The sequence below is a fragment of the Octopus sinensis genome, linkage group LG15 (genome assembly GCF_006345805.1).
Source record: "Octopus sinensis linkage group LG15, ASM634580v1, whole genome shotgun sequence".
Classification (NCBI taxonomy): Eukaryota; Metazoa; Mollusca; class Cephalopoda; order Octopoda; family Octopodidae; genus Octopus; species Octopus sinensis.
The window spans coordinates 42,052,918-42,072,291 of NC_043011.1; the positions used below are offsets into that span (position 1 = coordinate 42,052,918).

General features: G+C 36.0%; 1 protein-coding gene across 2 annotated transcripts in view; it reads right to left on the bottom strand.

The window, feature by feature from the left end:
• Positions 1 to 19,374, bottom strand: part of LOC115219639 (integrin alpha-4) — a 185,855-nt gene that overhangs the window by 72,745 nt on the left and 93,736 nt on the right. For both annotated transcript variants that reach the window (XM_036509667.1, XM_029789797.2), the window contains exons 3-6: positions 17,987 to 18,075; positions 15,461 to 15,643; positions 14,304 to 14,352; positions 10,481 to 10,585 (exon numbers count right to left, since the gene is read on the bottom strand). In XM_036509667.1, the coding sequence (XP_036365560.1) occupies positions 10,481 to 10,585; positions 14,304 to 14,352; positions 15,461 to 15,643; positions 17,987 to 18,075 (426 nt within the window). The remainder of the gene's footprint in view (positions 1 to 10,480; positions 10,586 to 14,303; positions 14,353 to 15,460; positions 15,644 to 17,986; positions 18,076 to 19,374) is intronic.

Genomic DNA, 19,374 nt, shown 5'->3' on the forward strand with positions numbered 1-19,374 from the left:
GTAGAGAAGATGTGAGAGGCCAGATCTGTCCAGTTTGAGCATAAAACAGGTAGAGTATTTTGGCCGGATATGGCCAGTTTAAATGCTAATGGGTTAACCAACATAGATATTAAAGCTTTATTTCAAGGATCATCCACTTGGAATTTATCCTTCCAAAGAGGTTTCCATTTCAGATTCTAGTTGGTTCTTTTAGTTGACATGTCCACAGATGTATCATAGTGGGTTGAATCAACACTAGAATATGACTGGTTGCTCAGGAAATATGAAAAATAAAGTGAACCTTGGCAAGGTTTGAACTTGAAACAGGAAGGGCTCACATTTTACTTGTGTGTGTGTGTGTGTGTGTGTGTGTGTGTCTTAAAAATTTGATTTGGAGAGAGGAGGCATGCTTATGGCATTTACAGACTCTCCGAGACTGATGTGATTTATGGTAAATGATTTGAGCAAGAACATAGGGAAGGCAGGGAATTCTAGAAAGCTGGTGTTATGGGAAAGAAGGCTTGGAGAGAATGGTTAGAGAAGGAGGCTAGAATTGCAGACATAATATAGGTGATTAGAGGCCGGGAAATCACTGTAACTAGAATTTAAAAAATTACAAAACAAGGAACTGGCCTATCTGTAGAAAGGAGGTTGGAGTGTGTTGGTGAGTGACTTTATGCCACTTGGCCCTTTTTTTTTTGGTTATGGCCTGGAATGTCTGTAACAGCAGCAGTAGTGCTGTCCCAGATGTGGCAACAGTTTTCCATTTTGGGTCTCACTTGATGTTTGTAAAAAGTTAACTATTGATTAGAAACTGAAGAACTTTTTGGCATTAAATTGGAAAGCCATTCTTTGGAATGTAGCTATCACATATTGTGGAAGTAAGAGCACCAAGAGAGATCATCTGTAATTTATGAGAATGAGGTTATACTGGATTGAATTGGCATCAATGTATAACTGGTATTGTTATAGGCGGCGAGCTGGCAGAATCGTTAACACGCCGGGCGAAATGTGTAGCCGTATTTTGTCTGCCGTTACGTTCAGAGTTCAAATTCCGCCGAGGTCGACTTTGCCTTTCATCCTTTCGGGGTCGATAAATTAAGTACCAGTTACGCACTGGGATCAATATAATCAACTTAATCCGTTTGTCTGTCCTTGTTTGTCCCCTCTGTGTATAGCTCCTTGTGGGCAGTAAAGAAATAGGTATTGTTTTATAGAAACAGTAGGCTGAAAATCAAAACCAGTTCTGGTGGATTTAGAATTCAGAAACTCAAGAAGAATATTTTAATACAGGGTTTTAAGTCTGTCACCAGAAACTTAAGGAGAGGACCAAAATGTGGTAAGGTTTTAAGTCTGTCCCTATATTGTTTCTTTAGCACTCCACATTGGGCCAGCACTATGAAATGGCCAATGATATGAGGGGTCAAGTGTGATGCAGTGTAAAAGGATTCCAGTTAAAGACTGAAGAGACATAAGGTTTAGATTAACTTTGTCTCCCATTCTAACATTAAGGAAATGTCAAAACTGACACTTTCTTTTTATAATTAATGATGATTGCATATTTGTGTATGTATGTGTGTGTGTGTGTGTTCATGTATACATACGTACGTACATACATACATACATACATACATACATACATACAAAGTACTTTTGTTGATTACTTAATATACACATATAACAGATACACACATATGAAAACTAAATATTAGATGTACATACAGACAATGCATGTTAAGGACACACAACCTTAAATACATACACACTTGACCTTATATATATATATACACACACACACAACCATATACATATTTATACACTCACACACACACACACATACATATCCTCTTCCTATTACATGTGTGTGTGTGTGTACAAACTATAATATGCATGCACAGAAACTCTAGTGAAAGTTGATCCTATCTGATGGAGGTGGACTGACATAATAGTTAACACTTAACTTTCAATCTTTCTCTCTCCTTAGATTAGTTACTGTCACACATCATTTATGCCAAGAACATTTTCCTGTCTTGTGGAGATTTTATTTACAACAATAAAGCAAAAACATAGCAAAAGAATGAAATATTTTTTTTTTAAATCAAAGAGGTTTATTATAATCATCATCATACTAATAATTGTGGGTTCTAGTAATGTGATTAATTATAAGCTAAGGGAGCATGGAAGCAGCTTCTCCATCCAGTGTGTCAGAATACAAAGTTAATGCAAATGAGAGGTTTCATCTGATATCAAAAAAATGATGCACCTTTACAGCCATGTTTAACTCTGTCAGATGTAATGCTTTATCTATTCACATTTGTCATCATCATCATTAGCAGCAGCAGCAGCAGCATTTCACATCCGTTGTCCACGCTGGCATGGGTTGGACAGTTTGACCAGGGCTGGTAAGCTGGAAGGCTGCACCAGACTCTAGCCTGATTTGGCATGGTTTTCTACAGCTGGATGTCCTTCTTAACGCCAACCACTTCAAGAGTGTAATGGGTGCCTTTATGTGCCACTGGCACAGGTGCCATTTGCATGACACCGGGGCACATTTATATGCCACTGGCATGGGTGCCAATTTGTGTGACATTGGTATCTACCACAACTGTGATTTTACTTGGCTTGATGGGTCTTCTTTTGATGATGTGATTGTTTATTTTTAAAATGACATTGTAGGGTAGGAGTGAGATGCCAGACCTAGAAAGTTTGAACATGGCAGGTGTGACCATTTAAATGCTAAAGAGTTAACGTGTATGGACACCCAACTCCTATGTTTTATTATTTGACTGAAAGAAATATTTAACTCAGTATTTTAATCAAAAGTTATTAAATGGATACCAAAAAGAAACCTCAATATTGAATATATTTTGTCACTACTACAAAGAGCTATATTAACTATTTTAGTCATCAATACTTATTGTGGCCACCAATAACTACTATAACCATCAAACTTATATTATTATTATATAATTTTCCCATTCTGGTGGCATATAAAAGCATCCATTACACTCTCGGAGTGGTTGGTGTTAGGAAGGGCATCCAACTGTAGAAACTGTGTCAAAACAAACTGGAGTCTGGTGTAGCCTTCAAGCTTGCCAGCCCTGGTCAAACTGTCTAACCCATGCCAGCATGGACAACGGATTTTAAATGATGATGATGATGATATCTGCTATCATTGCCTCACAATTGTGTATAGACAGGAGACACAAATAGCATTAGTTATATAAACAACATCACTACATTCATAAGAGATATCAAAGAAAGTAAACTAACAAAACTGACATCGTCGTTATCATTATTAATATCCGTTTTCTATGTCAGCATGGGTTGGACAGTTTGACAGGAACCATCAAACCAGAGCAATGTGCTTGGTTCCAATGTCCACTTTCCATAGCTGGATGCCCTTCCTGAAGCCAATCACTTTACAGAGTGCAGTGGGAGCTTTTTTCATGCCACCATCATGAGTGAAGTTACAAAATATTCACAAGGCAAAACCCCTCAAATGGGATGGGTGTAGTATTGAGGGGAATGAAAGTATGATAGAGGGATAGGAACAAGTATCTTGCTGAAGAAGAGCTATATGGCTTCTCCATGTATATATCCTTTGATATATTGTTCTGTAGGGGTTCATGTATGCATACATCAATATCTCTCTTTGTCTGGAAGCTATGTTCTGCTTATCCATGCCATGTATTAGATATTATGTTAAGATGTTTATAAATTGCGCAAACTTAGATAAATCACTGGTGCTGCATTGGGCTAACAGAGAAAAAAAACTATGTTGGTGTGCAAACAATACTTAATGAATTATTCCAGTCCTACATGGGCCTCCAATCTCTCCACAATAAATTACAAAGAACATGAAACTACACACAAGTGACACCCAAAGGCTCAACCCTACCACCACCACCACCACCATCACACAAAGTATTAAAACTGAAAGATCATCCAACATTGTTTGTTACAGCAGGAAAGTCCAACCTCCACAGTCCCAATTGTTACACGTGTAATCTAATCATACACAACACCAAACAAGCAAGGATGTCTGCAATACCTTAGAACATGATTACAACATTATTTCTTGTACTCAGCTCCAATAAACCACATATACACTGAAATGGCTGTCACATCAATACCATCACAAACCCCAAACAGTGGACCATGGTGTACAGCAGCTGTGGTATTTTGTGTGAGTCCAGTCTTTCCCAATCCTTCTATAGCTCCCACTAAAGCAATGCAATAATCTCTTTGTCAGCGGTTCTCAAACTTTTTTTTTTTTGCATATGGACTCTCTTGATTCTTGTTTCATTTGGGTGGACCTCCATAACCAATTTGATCTTTCAAAAATCCTATTAATTTTTATTAGGAATTATTCTCTTTTTCTTTTCTCTTTTACTTGTTTCAGCCATTTGACTGCGGCCATGCTGGAGCACCGCCTTTCATCGAGCAACTCGACCCCGAGACTTATTCTTTTGTAAGCCCAGTACTTATTCTATCGGTCTCTTTTGCCGAACCGCTAAGTAACGGGGACATAAACACACCAGCATCGGTTGTCAATCAATGCTAGGGGGACAAACACAGACACACAAACACACACATGCATATATATACATATATACGACAGGCTTCTTTTCAGTTTCCGTCTACCAAATCCACTCACAAGGCTTTGGTCGGCCCGAGGCTATAGTAGAAGACACTTGCCCAAGGTGCCACACAGTGGGACTGAACCCGGAACCATGTTGTTGGTAAACAAAAAAAAAATTGTTAAATTATTTTGTGTATTACAGAAGTATAACCAAATTATTGCACATACTGACAACATCTTATATAGGCCTGAAAGGACTACGTAGACCCTGATTGAGAACCACTGCTCTATGAGGTCACTTGATCTGTCTGAAATAGCAACCGACCCTCCTCAAATAAAACTTTACTGTCTTAGGCATATTGGAGAATGTGGTCCTCAGTTCTATACATGTAGGAAAACAATGGCACAGTCATGCCTGGAATGACTAGAAATAGCAGTCAGGTCTCCAAATCTCTCCTTAATGTCTTAGATAAGTGAAAAGGATTTGATAATGTAGTCATAGATATACACCTAAAGAGGCAAGATGGTCATGACTAGAATGTATTTTGAATGTAAGCTTGCCCTACCAGTGCCAGCCTGGGACTAAACAGCTGAAACAGGCATACAGATGTAGCCTGGGTATTGTATAGCATGTCCAGGGTGTCATACTCCACCCCATACTGTGCATGTCAAAGTATATAATATAGCCCGCAACTAAGGTTATAGTATATTTGAAACCTAGACCCGTGGGTTCTACATTCATTAAGCAGTTAACTATTTATTAAAGATTTCCTTAATCAGGACTGCTACATGGTGCTACATAACTACTATTATGGTGCCACTTTAGCATGCAGTCTAACCCTAAACCCTAACCCAGATCAGGTCATTTCACAGCATAGACTATGGATACTGTGGTAGACTGCATGCTAAAATAGGACCATTGTTAAAGCCATCAACTGAATGATGGATATTGGCAGAATTGTTACAACATTGGACAAAATACCTAAAAAATTTAGATGCAGCTCTTTAGGATCTGAGTTCAAATCCTGCTGAGGTTAACTTGGCTTCTTATCCTTCTGGAGTCAATAAAGCACTGTTCAAATACTGAAGTTTAATCGACTAACCTCTTCCCCAAATTTCTTGTGCCTAAACAGTTCTATATTTAAGAGATGAGGTATTATGTATATTATTTACATTATTTACATTTGAGGGATATTTGTCCTCATCTTGTTTGTTGTTTACACAATGCTTCGGCTGATACACCCTCCAGCCTTCATCAGGTGTCTTGGGGGAAATTTCGAACCTGGGTTCTCATTCCTAAGGTATTTTTCAATGTTGTTGATGTTGCTGTTGTTGTTCAGGTCACTGCTTGTAATCATCTTCATTAGCTTACAGTTGTTTCAGCTATAAAGAACTTTACTTCTGAGATGTGTGTTAGAGCAAAAATTTTACAGCTTCTTCAGAGCCATTTCATAAATATATATTTGTAGTAAACATTACAAGAGAAAAAAAAAATTATTGAAATATATTTTCTTGCTTTTTCGAAGACAGGAGCAAATTAATAATTTAATGAAAGTGTAATAATTTGAAGTACTTAAAAAAAAAATGTAATTAATAGTTTTTCACTTTGCATCATTAATCCTTGATGGAACATTTATTAGAGCTTTAGCTTCAGTAGTTTCTGAGATAATTAGAATGGAGAGTCAAATAATCAATTAAACATGTAGGATGGAAATCATGTTGGCTAAACTGTTCAATAATTAATTAACATTTCATTTCAACTGCATTGTGTTTAATAGGTTACATATGTGGTTAGAAAAAAGCATGGTTGGAAAATGTGGTTCTCTTGATTAAAGACATAAATTAGATTTAACACTGAAAATACAGTTTATCAGCACTTATGTGTGTGTGTGTGTGTGTGTGTGTGTGTGTGTGTGTGTGATTGTGTGTGTGTATGTGTATGAGTGTATGTGTGGGTGAGTGTTTGTGTGTGCATGTTTGTATGTGTGTGTTTCTGTGTATGTGTGAGAGAAAGAGAGAGTGTATGCGTGTGTTTGTTTATGTGTGTGTGTGTGGTTTAGAAAATTGCTTCACATGGTTCACTGGTTCAGACCTGCTGCATGGCATCTGAAGTAAGTTTCTTTGATTGTAGCCCTGGGTTGACCAATGCCTTGTAAATGGATTTGGTTGATGGAAATTGTTATATGTGTGTATATGTATGTAAGTATTTCTGTTTGTCCCCCCACATCTGCTTAATAACTGATATTGGTTTGTTTATGTCTCCACAACTTAGCAGCTCAGCAAAGGGGACTGATAGAATAAGTAGCAGACTGAACAATATGTGCTGGTATTGATTTGCTTGACTAAACCCTTGAAGCCGACTCCCAACACAACGCATTCCATTGACAAACAAGATAAAAGAGAATAGATATACAGTAATCCCTCGCCATATCGCGGTTTACCTATCATGGTTTATTATTTAAGCTTACATCGATTCCTCCGTGGTGTTTGTTTTGCATTTATAATAGAATAAATATATACAAATTATAAAGGTAATAAAAAAAAATATATACAGTACACTGCTGTTTCTGCTTTGTGGATTTTCACCTATCACAGGGTTTTGGAATGCAACACCCAAGATAGTCAAGGGATTACTGTATATAATAATCCCTCACCATATCATGGTTCAACTGTTGTTGCTTATTATTTAAGCTTGTGTCGATTCGTCCGTTGTGATTTGCATTTATAATAAAATAAATATGTACAAATTATAAAAATTTAAAAAAAAAATATACAGTACAGTACTGTTTTTACTTCACGGATTTGGAATGTAACACCTGCAATAGTCGAGGGATTACTATACATGCTGATAATATATTGCCCCAATGCATATGTAATGACATACATTGGTCTAAGGGTGTATACATATAGTCCTTCTTTTTGGATCATTAAAGGTAGTTTAAATATTGGTTGGTATGTGTGACTTCTGATCCAGTTTAATCAAATTAACACAAAAGGGGTCATATTTACAATTACAACTATGGCATCTGGCCTCTGCTTCTTTGAATTTGATCAACTCAGATATACACCACACTTAAACTCATTCTTTTTTTCTCCCTTTTGTTTCATCCCTGTTGTATTAAACTTTACTCAATCCTTTTTCTGCTTTCTCAGCATCCTTTTTTCATCTCCTTCTCAGAACAATATCCTTCCTGAATTCCTTTCTCATGCCTATTCCATCTGACAACTGTTCTGTAACAGTTACCTTTATCACCCAATCTAGAAAGGCCTTAAAAGAAAGCTAAATAAACTGGGGCAATGTCCCTCCACAATCTCTGGCTTAAAAAGAAAGGCATTGTATTTGCATTACATTGTTTTCTTTCTCTCTTTTTACTTTTTTTAAAATTTAAAACTTTGTTTTAACTGTGTCTTCTCTTTGTGCTTCTTTAATAAACTGAGAGACTTGATAATTGTATGCAGGTTGTCTGTGTATGATGTGAATACAAAAGGCAATATGGCATCTCTTTTTAGAAGAAAATAGAGGACAACCAACATTGTCATAGCATGGAGTGGTAGGAGGAGGAGGAGGAGAGACAAGAGAGCCAGCTGCAGTTGAGACAGTATCTTTTGAGAGACTAAATTGAGCTCCATTTCAGAAGGTCATAGCTATATTATTATCAGTAATAACAGTATAATTGGTGAAATTATGACCTACTGGATCATAATTTTGTCTTCTTTCTTATATATTTTACTTCTTGAAGTTCATTTTTTAAAAATAATCTCTTAGTGGCAAGCAGGAAGTAGAACACACGCATAGTGAATATGTTGGCAGGCTTATTACTTTGTTTTTAATTTGAGCCTCTGTGGCCTTGATTGGTAAGACAAAATTAGAAGAGGAATGATGTTTAAGAGTGCAGAAATTCTGAGTAAAAACTGATGCAGAGGAGAGAGAGAGTGGGGGGGGGGAGGCTGTTTATATTTGTTGAAGATAACTTCCCTAGTGCCAGCCAGATGATAAAATGCACTCAATCCACACAGTAAAGTAGTTTGTGATATGAAGTATATCCAGCAACGAAAAAATCCATAACAAAAAACGTGCACATGATAATAAAGTTTGGTGGTTTGTTCTCTACAGTTGTGCAAAATGATGAAGGACCATCACAGCAAGCTGTAAGATGAGATCCATCCAATATGGGGAAAATGCCCATCAAATTCTGACATACATCCATACTTTATCTCATGTATATACTGTAATAGTTATATATACTTATCAAAATTTGTGTTTCTAATTGTTTTAGAAGAATATTTTTTTTACTCATTCTTGCTGTCTTGCACTGCTTGTTTTCAAAGTAGAATGCTGCTTGGTAATAATAAGACATGGACCTTTGATACAGGAGGTCTGAGAAGATTAGACAGAAATGTGGCAAGCATGCTCCACTGGATGTGTAATGAGGAATGGAACACAAATAAACTGAGAAATAAAAAACTTCAGATAAGAGGAGTTGGATGTTATGTGCCAGGGAGAAGACTGCACCAGTATGGCCATGTGATGATCATGGAAGATGTCAGTTGTATGAAGAAGTACTGAGAGTTAATGCAAATGGCTCAAAATTCTTAAAGAAGGAGATCAAAGGAGAGTTGGGACAAAGTGGCAAAGACTGACCTTAAGAGGCTGAATGTCTTGAAGGTGATGACAAGGGATTATAAACTGTGGTAAGTTCCATCCTGAAGAGGACTTGCCAAACCTATGCAAATGTGGAAAAATGGGCCTCAAAGTGATGGTGGCAGTTTCTGCATTTGGGTCCCCCAATTGTTATGTTCATGTAAAGTCTTTATACACTGCTTTCCTTTCTTCTTAGCTACCATTCACCTTCCTCTCCAATCAATGTGCCTACCTTCTATCACTATTTTTCCCTCATTACAACACCTGTTTACTGAGGGAAGGTATTGTATTTGATCAGTTTGTTTTCACTACTTGATTAATCATCTTCTTTATTGCTTATGTGGCCATCTGATAAGAAGTTTGCTTCCCAACCATATGGTTTCAGGTTCGGTCCCACTAGGTGGCACCTTGGGCAAGTATCTTCTACTATAGCTTCAGGTCAACCAAAGCCTTGTGATTGGATTTGGCAGATGGAAACTGAAAGAAGCCCATTGTGTATGTGTGTGTGTTATCTCTTTGCCTTGTTATGTGATAGCTGTAAAGGAGTGTCACTGTCATAGATATGATGTCTTCATTTATTTCCAATCTTTCATGAAAATATGTCTGACTATAGAGAAATATCACCTTACTTGGAAACAGGTGAAGGTGAGCAACAGGAAGAGCATCCAGCTGTAGAAAATAAAATCCATCTCAACAAATTCTGCCCAATCCATGCAAGCATGGAAAAATGGACATTAAAATAAATCACTTATTGGCTTCCATCACTTCAATCCTCTTACCATCACCCATCTTTTCATATTACTACCTCTTCTATCACTCATTGTTGACAATATATATATATCTCACTTTCTCTCTTACTTTGTCTTCTATTTCCCTTTTTCGTATCAGTCTGTGATGACCCGTCTAACCGATGCCAACATAGAAAGCAGATGTAAAATTATATATATGTGATTGTGTATAACACACACACACACACATACACACACAGAAGGAGAGATCTTGGTTTTACTTAAGCAATTTCAAATGTTTGGCCTGTATCTGGATTAGAAAAGTCTTAGAGGATTAGATTATCATGGCAAGCTGTTTCTTAGCTGTGAAGAAGCAATAAAACCTTCTTTCTGACTGTCAAGCTGAAATATAGAGCTATATGCTTTGTGTAAGGGTACAGCAGCACTAGCAGTAAGGTTTCAATTCCTCACTATGTTACCAGGAGCTTAGAATCTCACAATTACTTTTTAATTTCTTCTACAAAAGAATTATCCATGACAACTTACCAACCATTTGGTATTCATACTCATCATCTGTATGTACTAAATTTCTTCTTGTATCGGAATAGTCTATAACCTCACAACCAGTTTCATTGTAAATGGCAAAGCCACCTGTAGAATGGAAATATGAAATTGTATAAGAAATAATGCAAAACCAGTAAGTGTAATGATTTTCAACTATATTCTTGGGATGTATTGCAATACCACAGCAAGTTAATAAAAGACATCATAAGATTTTCAACTGTTAACATTTGAAACTTAATCTCTGCTTCCTGAACCAGTTATCCTTATATAGACATAGAACTAATCATTGTTGTAAAATGTGCTTGTGTTAAATTTATGAGCAAATTATGATTCATATTTAAAGGTATTTAAACATCACTTATACACCATAAATATATACAGTACTGGACTAATTATTCAGCAAGCTTGGAACTAGCAGTGTCCCAGATTTCTGGATTTTTCAGTTTTCTAGAGAGAGCCTAAACATATATTTAAAATATAACTATGTGAAGCAATAAACTAAATTAAATTTCAGAGATTCAAATCGATACATTTCTAAAACACAGTCTTTTTGATATGTGTTAATCTATTAATTTTTTTTTAATATATCATGCTGTACCATGTATATCATGTATACAGTATGTTTATATGTGGGTGAGTCAAAAAGTAATACCATTTAGTTTAGGACATCAAAATGAAGCTGGTCCTCTGTGGATCACATCCCTACTTCTCAAAATAGTCACCATTTCTCTCAATATCAATGTTCCACCTTCGAATGAGAGCATGTATCCCTGCCCCATAAAATTCTGTTGACTGTTCTTTGATCCACTTCTTCATTACCTCCACACTCACCAGATTTAGGACCTTCAGACTATCATCTTTTTGGCACCACAAAAGAGGGTTTGAGAGGCAAACATTATTCCTGTGATGAAGTGAAAACTGTAGTGAAGAAGTGGCTCAAAGAACAGTCAACAGAATTTTACGGGGCAGAGATACATGCTCTCATTCGAAGGTGGAACATCGATATTGAGAGAAATGGTGACTATTTTGAGAAGTAGGGATGTGATCCACAGAGGACCAGCTTCATTTTGATGTGTGATACATGTTCCTGTGTTGGTAATTATACCTGTCTAAACAAAATGGCATTACCTTTTGACTCAACCTTGTAAGATGAATGTTAAATGAAAGAACATGGTTTTAACAGATACAACAAGAAATTAATACAGCTACAAATTAATACACTTCTAAAGCAGAATATGATCAATTTTTCATCAATTTTTCTTAGCATGCCATATGCACACTTCTTTAACACACCGTATGCAGATTAACTAACTTCCAAAACAGGGTCTGTTTACTCAATACACAATACAGCATATTGCACAATATTGCATAGTACTCCCAGACTTCTGGAAGCTGGAGCTATATTTCTTTCAGAAAGGTAAACTTAATATAATTCTGTTCTTAGATAATTCTCAAAGACAGAAAGCTATTTATCCCAAAAGTAATCAAATTAAGAGGACGGTTTCAAAAGAAGAGGTTGAAGAAACATCAATGATGTAACCAGTTACAACTAGATGGTTTGATTTGGAGGGTGAGTGTTAAAGTTCCTCTGCTTCTTATAAATATATTGTTTTCCCACCTCTCTCACTCAGTTATAAATTCATAAAAAAGAAGTCCACTTGGACCCAGAATAGACATCTATCAATAATAGCAATCTGTTATTTAGACACCAGGTTTATTGTTTAAGAAGAGGGTAATTGTTGATTGATTAGATTCCAATATGTTATTGGTATTCATTTGATTGACTCTTCCCATCAGTGTGATTTGAACCCATAATGTAGAAGGTTGAAACCAAAGATAATGTTGTATATTTCCAGGTGACTCATGTAATTAGGTACCATGTGGTTTGACATTCTTTGAGTTTAAAAGGGATGAACTTTATAAGAGTGCCTTTTCCTGAGTACATGAAATGCAGATGGACTTTACATTGATGTCTCTATGGCCAGTAAATTAACCCATTAGCATTTGAACTGCTCATATCAGGCCCAAATATTCTACCTGTTTTATACTCAAAGTGGCCAGATCCAGCCTCTCTAAGTAAATATATTCTTTTATTTTTTACTTGTTTCAGTCATTTGACTGTGGCCTTGCTAGAGTACTGCCTTTAGTCGAACAAATTGATGCTAGGACTTATTCTTTGTAAGTCTAGTATTTATACTACCAGTCCCTTTTCCTGAACTTCTAAGTTATGTTGGACGTAAACATACCAACGCCGGGTGTCAAATGATGGTGGGTAGACAAACACAGACACACAAATATATACACATATATATATTTTATCGGATGAATGTATGTTCATCCTATAATTGGAATTTTTTCCTTAGATTTCTCTTTTCTTCATACTTTGCTTCCAAATAAATAAAAAAAATTCGTATAAGTATGAAAACTTCTATAGAAATAATCAGTATATGATGTAACTTATTAAACAAAGTTCAACAAATTCATTCATATTTATGAAATGAAAGAGATTGGATGTTAAAATGGATTAGTGTTTATTTTTCATATTCCTATATAATTGTTTCATACGAATGGACCCAGAGATCCATAAATAGAACATCATAATACACACGACAAGCTTCTTTCAGTTTCTGTCCACCAAATCCACTCAAAGGGCTTTGGTCGGCCGAAGGCTATAGTAGAAGACACTTGCCCAAAGTGCCATGCAGTGGGGCTGAACTCAGAACCATGTGGTTGGGAAGAAAGCTTCTTACTACACAGCCACTCCTGTGCCTATAGAGAATTTTTAGACAGATTTAATTAAACTTCTCTTGTGAGATGGAGATCTTGTTTGTGTCACAGTCAAGAATCATTATCACTCTCTTGTGTAATCTATTTGGTCTGTATAGAACTTTCTCTGTCAGCATTACATGGGACGATTTGAAATATGTGTATTTGGAATCCTTTGAATAGTTTTTTTTGTTGTTGTTGTTTGCAGTTGAATGCACAGATAATCACTGAAGTGTGAAATAAAACTTTTTGTCAATTAAGCAAACTATCAGCCATTAAAAGTAAAAATATATCCACAGTTGTCTCTCTCATTTGCCAGAAAAATTTCCACATATTTTCTTCTCACTACTTTTATTTTATTTTCCTTCAGTTTTTTTTTTTAAATTCAAATCCTCAATTCCTTAAATATGCAATACATTCATTTAGCTGAAGAAAGCAGAGTTGTGTACCTTGCTTCTCACCTCTCCTGGAAAAGTACAGTGCAATAGCTAAAATATTAATTACTGCCTGATTTAACTTCGTAGACATTTTATTTTCTCTCTCTGCTTCTGTTTCTCTAAATAACCATCAACATACCTTCTCCACCCAAGTCCACTTCTCCAACTTAGCTCTCTTCTTGCCATCACTCTTATTATCTCACCTCACTTCCCCCATCACCCAGTCCTTTCATCCAAGATTTGTAACTCTATAATGTTTTTTCCTAACCAATTCTCTTTCTTCTGGCACCAAACTGACTGATATGTTCAAACTGAACATTAACATCAACTTCACCAATTCAGGAAACAGGACAGCAAATTTGATGACTTTTATTAAAAAGCAAAAAAACAAATGGGTTTGAACTTATGACCAGCTAGTGTTCAGTTGTCCAGCACCTTAACCACACAGGCAGATGAGCTTGATGTGGGTGATGCTCAAAGTTGAGAAAAAAGGTGTAGGGAAGGAACTGGGGTGTTGGGGTCCAAATCCTTATGACTGTGCTAAGGGTAACCAAGGGGCAGGCAGAGTGCTGATGTTAAATGGGATATTGATCATTGCTTACCTTTGCCTTGATAAAGTCCTGGTGTTCCAAACAGTAATGTCTTGTTGTCCTAAAATATACAAAGATAAGCCAACTGTGGGTAGCAGTAATAATGCTATACACACACACACACACATTTTATTATTGTTAAAGATGTAAAAACATCACAAAAATACCACAAAAATCTGCAACTCAGAGTCACACGTTCCTGTTTGTTGGGTTTTTTAGACTGGGTATGAACAAAATATGGAAGCACTCCGTCGGTTACGACGACGAGGGTTCCGGTTGATCCGATCAACGGAACAGCCTGCTCGTGAAATTAACGTGTAAGTGGTTGAGCACTCCACAGACACGTGTACCCTTAACATAGTTCTCAGGGATATTCAGCGTGACACAGAGAGTGACAAGGCCGGCCCTTTCAAATACAGATACAACAGAAACAGGAAGTAAGAGTGAGAGAAAGTTGTGGTGAAAGAGTACAGCAGGGATCACCACCATCCCTGCTGGAGCCTCGTGGAGCTTTAGGTGTTTTCGCTCAATAAACACTCACAATGCCCGGTCTGGGAATCGAAACCACGATCCTATGACTGCGAGTCCACTGCCCTAACCACTGGGCCATTGCGCCTCCATGAACAAAATAAAGTTTGTATGTATAAAATATACAATTTACATTGATGGATACACATTTGAAATTGGCTTCTTTTCATTGGTCCTTTCGACTAAAGGTTTTTTTTTCTAATCAGTGATGATAGATTGGTATATATATATATATATATATATATATATATATATATATATACCACAAGTCTTGTAAAATATGGCTACCCAGGCTTTCCTGGCTGAAACATTAATTTATTGTATTTCCCCATTTTTCAAGCTGAGAGCTAGACTGTTTGTTAATAGCTTTTTAAGCAGATGACGTTTGAACAAGTAATGCTCATAAGGAAGAAGACAAAAAGAAAAACACAGGGGAGATAACCAACATTCCAATAAAGAAATGTCAAATAGACGTAATAGAGATGTCAATGAATTGCAGTGTGTCCAGTGGCCTATTTTTAAATTCCACCATAATGAATTTAAGATGCGGACATGAAGAAAACTTTCATTCTTGGAATTTACAGCCAGAATACATATGTCATCATAGCTGGAACTAAAAAAATATCCATGAAGAATCTTACCTTAGAATATTTCATTGATGTACCTAATTGAGCAACACCATAGTAGTAAACACCATTTCTTTTCTGATCTTCTCGGCACTCCAGCATTCTTGTGACTTGACCAATTGGGTCGGACATCTCAAGACAAATACCTGTCATCCTTGGCAACCGTGATATTAGAATTTTATATCTATGGGCACATATCTGCAAAAAAGTTTCCATTTGTGTTTTTAAATTAGTATTATGGTAGCTAAAGATGGATCAATCAATCAATCAATCTGTATCTATCCATCTTCATGATGGTGATCATCATTATATAAGTGTTGTAAAATATGAGCAAGTATAAAGCATGATGCAAGCATTATCTGATATAGAACTTAATACTTGGACAAGAGTAAGGTATGTTTATTATATCAAAAAATGATAGTCTTCTTGAATTTCTCCTGACATTTGATTACAACGATGACTGCAATGAAAGAACCACGATTTTCTATTATCTTTCTTACCTTAAATAAATTCTATAGACTCCTTTATTGTCTAGGTGAAACTTTAGAGGACTGTCAATTTAAAAAACATTTTTTTTAGGCAGCAAGTTGGCAGAATTGTTAGCATGCTGGACAAAATGTTTAGTAGCATTTTGTCCATCTTTACATTCTGAGTTCAAATTCTGGCATGGTTGAATTTGTCTTTCATCCTTTCAGGAGTCGATAAAATAAATACCAGTTAAACATTGGGGTCAATGTAATCAACCAGCCCCCACCTCTAATATTTCAGGCCTTGTGCCTATAGTAGAATTATTTTTATACAATAAACATCTACATACATACACACACGACTTCAACAGAATGCCAGACTATTTTGCATGTACCATTCCCAGTTGATTTTGTGGTTATTCCAAACAGCTATGGGAGTGGAAATATGCAGAATTGTCTTCTCCAAAGGTACAATAATCTTTTCTACTCTAGTTACAAGGCCTGAAATTTTGGGAGAGGGGCCCAGTCGATTGGATCAACCCCAGTGGGCAACTGGTACTTAATTCATCAACCCTGGAAGGATGAAAGGCAAAATCAACCTTGGCGGAATTTGAACTCAGAACGTAAAGACAGATGAAATACCACGAAGCATTTCGCCCAGCGTGCTAACGTTTCTGCCAGCTCACTGCCTTTTCCAAAGGTACAATAATGCATTTACAATGGGTTTAACCAAAGATTTAAAAGTTGGTAGTCCAAGTTGCTATTTTAAAACTGCGCAGCTAAAATCAAACTCAAAACTTTGTGATCATGAGCCTAATCTCCTAACTACTTAGCCACATACCTTCATATATAATGTATAATGAGATGTCAAATGGTAATGATGAATGAAAATGTATAAGTCAGGAATTTTTGAAGAAGCCTGAACTGTGGTTTTGTCAATTACATCCTTTTACTCAGAGAAAACTCATGAACTGAAATCAAAGATTCTGTCATGTCACATATCCTATCTCTACTCTACATCTCATTATTCTATTACTTGGTCTTAAGTATTTCAATCATTCCATCTGCCAAGTCTATACCTACACCATATACACACACCAGAGTTGTAACTCATTTAACCCTTTCATTACCATATTTCTGTTGAGATGCTCTGTGTTTCTTTTAATTAATTTTAAATACAACAAAAAATTTAGTAAAATAACTTAGTTATCATTAAGCTAGTGTTAGGACTAAGGTTTGGTGGGAGATTTTAATTCAGAGCTTTTGAAAGCAAGACATTTGTACTACAGAATCAGAGGTGGTTTCAGCCAGGATGGTATTAAAAGGGTTAAAAGCATTTGTATTGGTGTTCCTTAATTGTAAGGTATGTGGTTGAATCCCCTCATCTTACTTCTTATATGCATACAAATCATACAGCCACTCTCGTCTTTAATCTTTTACCTGTCCAAAGCATTTTTATAAGTTTGCCCTACACATCCATGCTTGTTTTCAGACATTGTTGCAAAGCCTTGTTTCATGTTCAGAGTAACATAAAACTTTCCCTTCATAAGTCCCAAGTTATTCTGGTAGTTAAAAAGAAAGATTTCAAATGTATGGATGCCAGGGAAATATGTCCTGTGTATCAGAATGGATACGCAGGACAGGCAAATGGTTAACATCTAACCACAAACCTCACCAGTCTGACCCTTTTCTTGCAGAAACAATGAATGTGCACTACAACTAAAAAAAAAAAAAAGTAAATAAAAGGGGGCCATCAGGTGTACTGTTGGCAGATTTCAGGAAGCACGGAAGTTTTGAAAGATGTAGTGTCACGACAGCTAACAAATAATGCTAGTAGTTTATTCCATGCTTCAGCAATTTTGAGCATGAAAAAATGTTTCTGAAAGTCATGGGTGCTGTGTTGTTTTTTGATTTTATAAGCATGTTTGCAAGTGTTTGTCATATGGAATTCAAAAAAGTGCCCAAGGTTATTGTTGGAAAGGTGGTAGATAACCATGTTAGTGATTAAAAAAGTAAAATACATTTTAGTCTGAATCAATAGAAAATGTGTAAAAATAAAAAATTATACTCTTACCATGACTTTATTTTTCTGTTCATTTGTATCCATTGTTCCACCAATCCAGGTGCCATTTGTAAGATAACTAGTACCATCCTTAGATTTAACTGTAATGAGAGATATAAGTATGTCAGAGTTTGAATCCCTCAAGCCAGCTAGGTGGGGCAAACTATTTGAAAAGTATCTTGGTGATTTCACACAATGAAGTACGAAGAGATATAAAGCATTAACCAGTAAGTTAGGTTAGCATATTTAATATAACTAACATCAAAAGCTCAATTACGTACAAGTATTGTTAATTAAAAAAAACTTAGGCAATGAGTAAAAAATATCAGCTATTTAACAAATATTTGTTTCGACAAGATAAACTAATGCTATGCATGTTTCAGTTTTATTAAACCTTTTCAGCAAATCTGAAATAAAATACAATAAATTAGGCTACGGTTGTCTTTTCCCCACCACATACTACTGTTTCTAATTGGATTTTTGATGTTCACCATGTTAAATTTGTAAACAATAACTTAAGTAGTCTTTTCATGCAGATGGCATCTCCGAGCAATTGACTTCAGTGATTTAAAAAGGAAAAAACAACATTAACTTTTCTGTGGCTAGGCCAGCTGGAGCAGTTATCAATATAACTCCAGATTTTGTTGTTTTTAGTTAATCTCAGGTCAGTTTTAATTGAGAAAGCCTATGATCAAAAATATTCCAGCCATGACTATCCCATTTTTTTAAAGACATATTTTACTACATTTGTCTAATGTATCCTCTTATTTGAATATAGCAATGTGTGATTTGAAGGATATTAAGCTGCTATGGAGGAGGTTAATTGAAAATCCACAAACCTTACACTTCTTTCAAGCTAATAGATTCTACTTTGACCTGCCATTCATGTATTTGTCTGGAAACAAATGAATCTTCTGAGTAAACATGTTATTGGATTATCATCTCCTTAGAAATCTTCAGTTCAAATACATGAAGATCTTTTCATTGTCTACTTCAGCAGTTACGAGGCTTTTAATTCTGTGCACCTTAGTTCACTGTTAGTTATAGCTTACCATTAGATTGTCTGAAAATGCTGAGAGATACATTGGCAAACCATCCAGGTGGTGGTGGTGGTGGAGAGTCATTTATTTAACTGTTTTAATACCAACCCACCTGAAATCACCCTTATTCTGTGATCCAACACTACACCTGATTTTCTCCCCTCCATACACATGCAAGCATGTATCTCACTCATACACTGTTCACTTTCCAGACATTTGTACATTACTGCATATGCTTTATGCACACTTTTGACAAGTTGTGGTGCACCTGAGCACTGTATACAATAATTTCATTATTATTATTATTATTATTATTATTATTATAATAAACTGCTTGTTTTAAAGTAATCATCATCATCA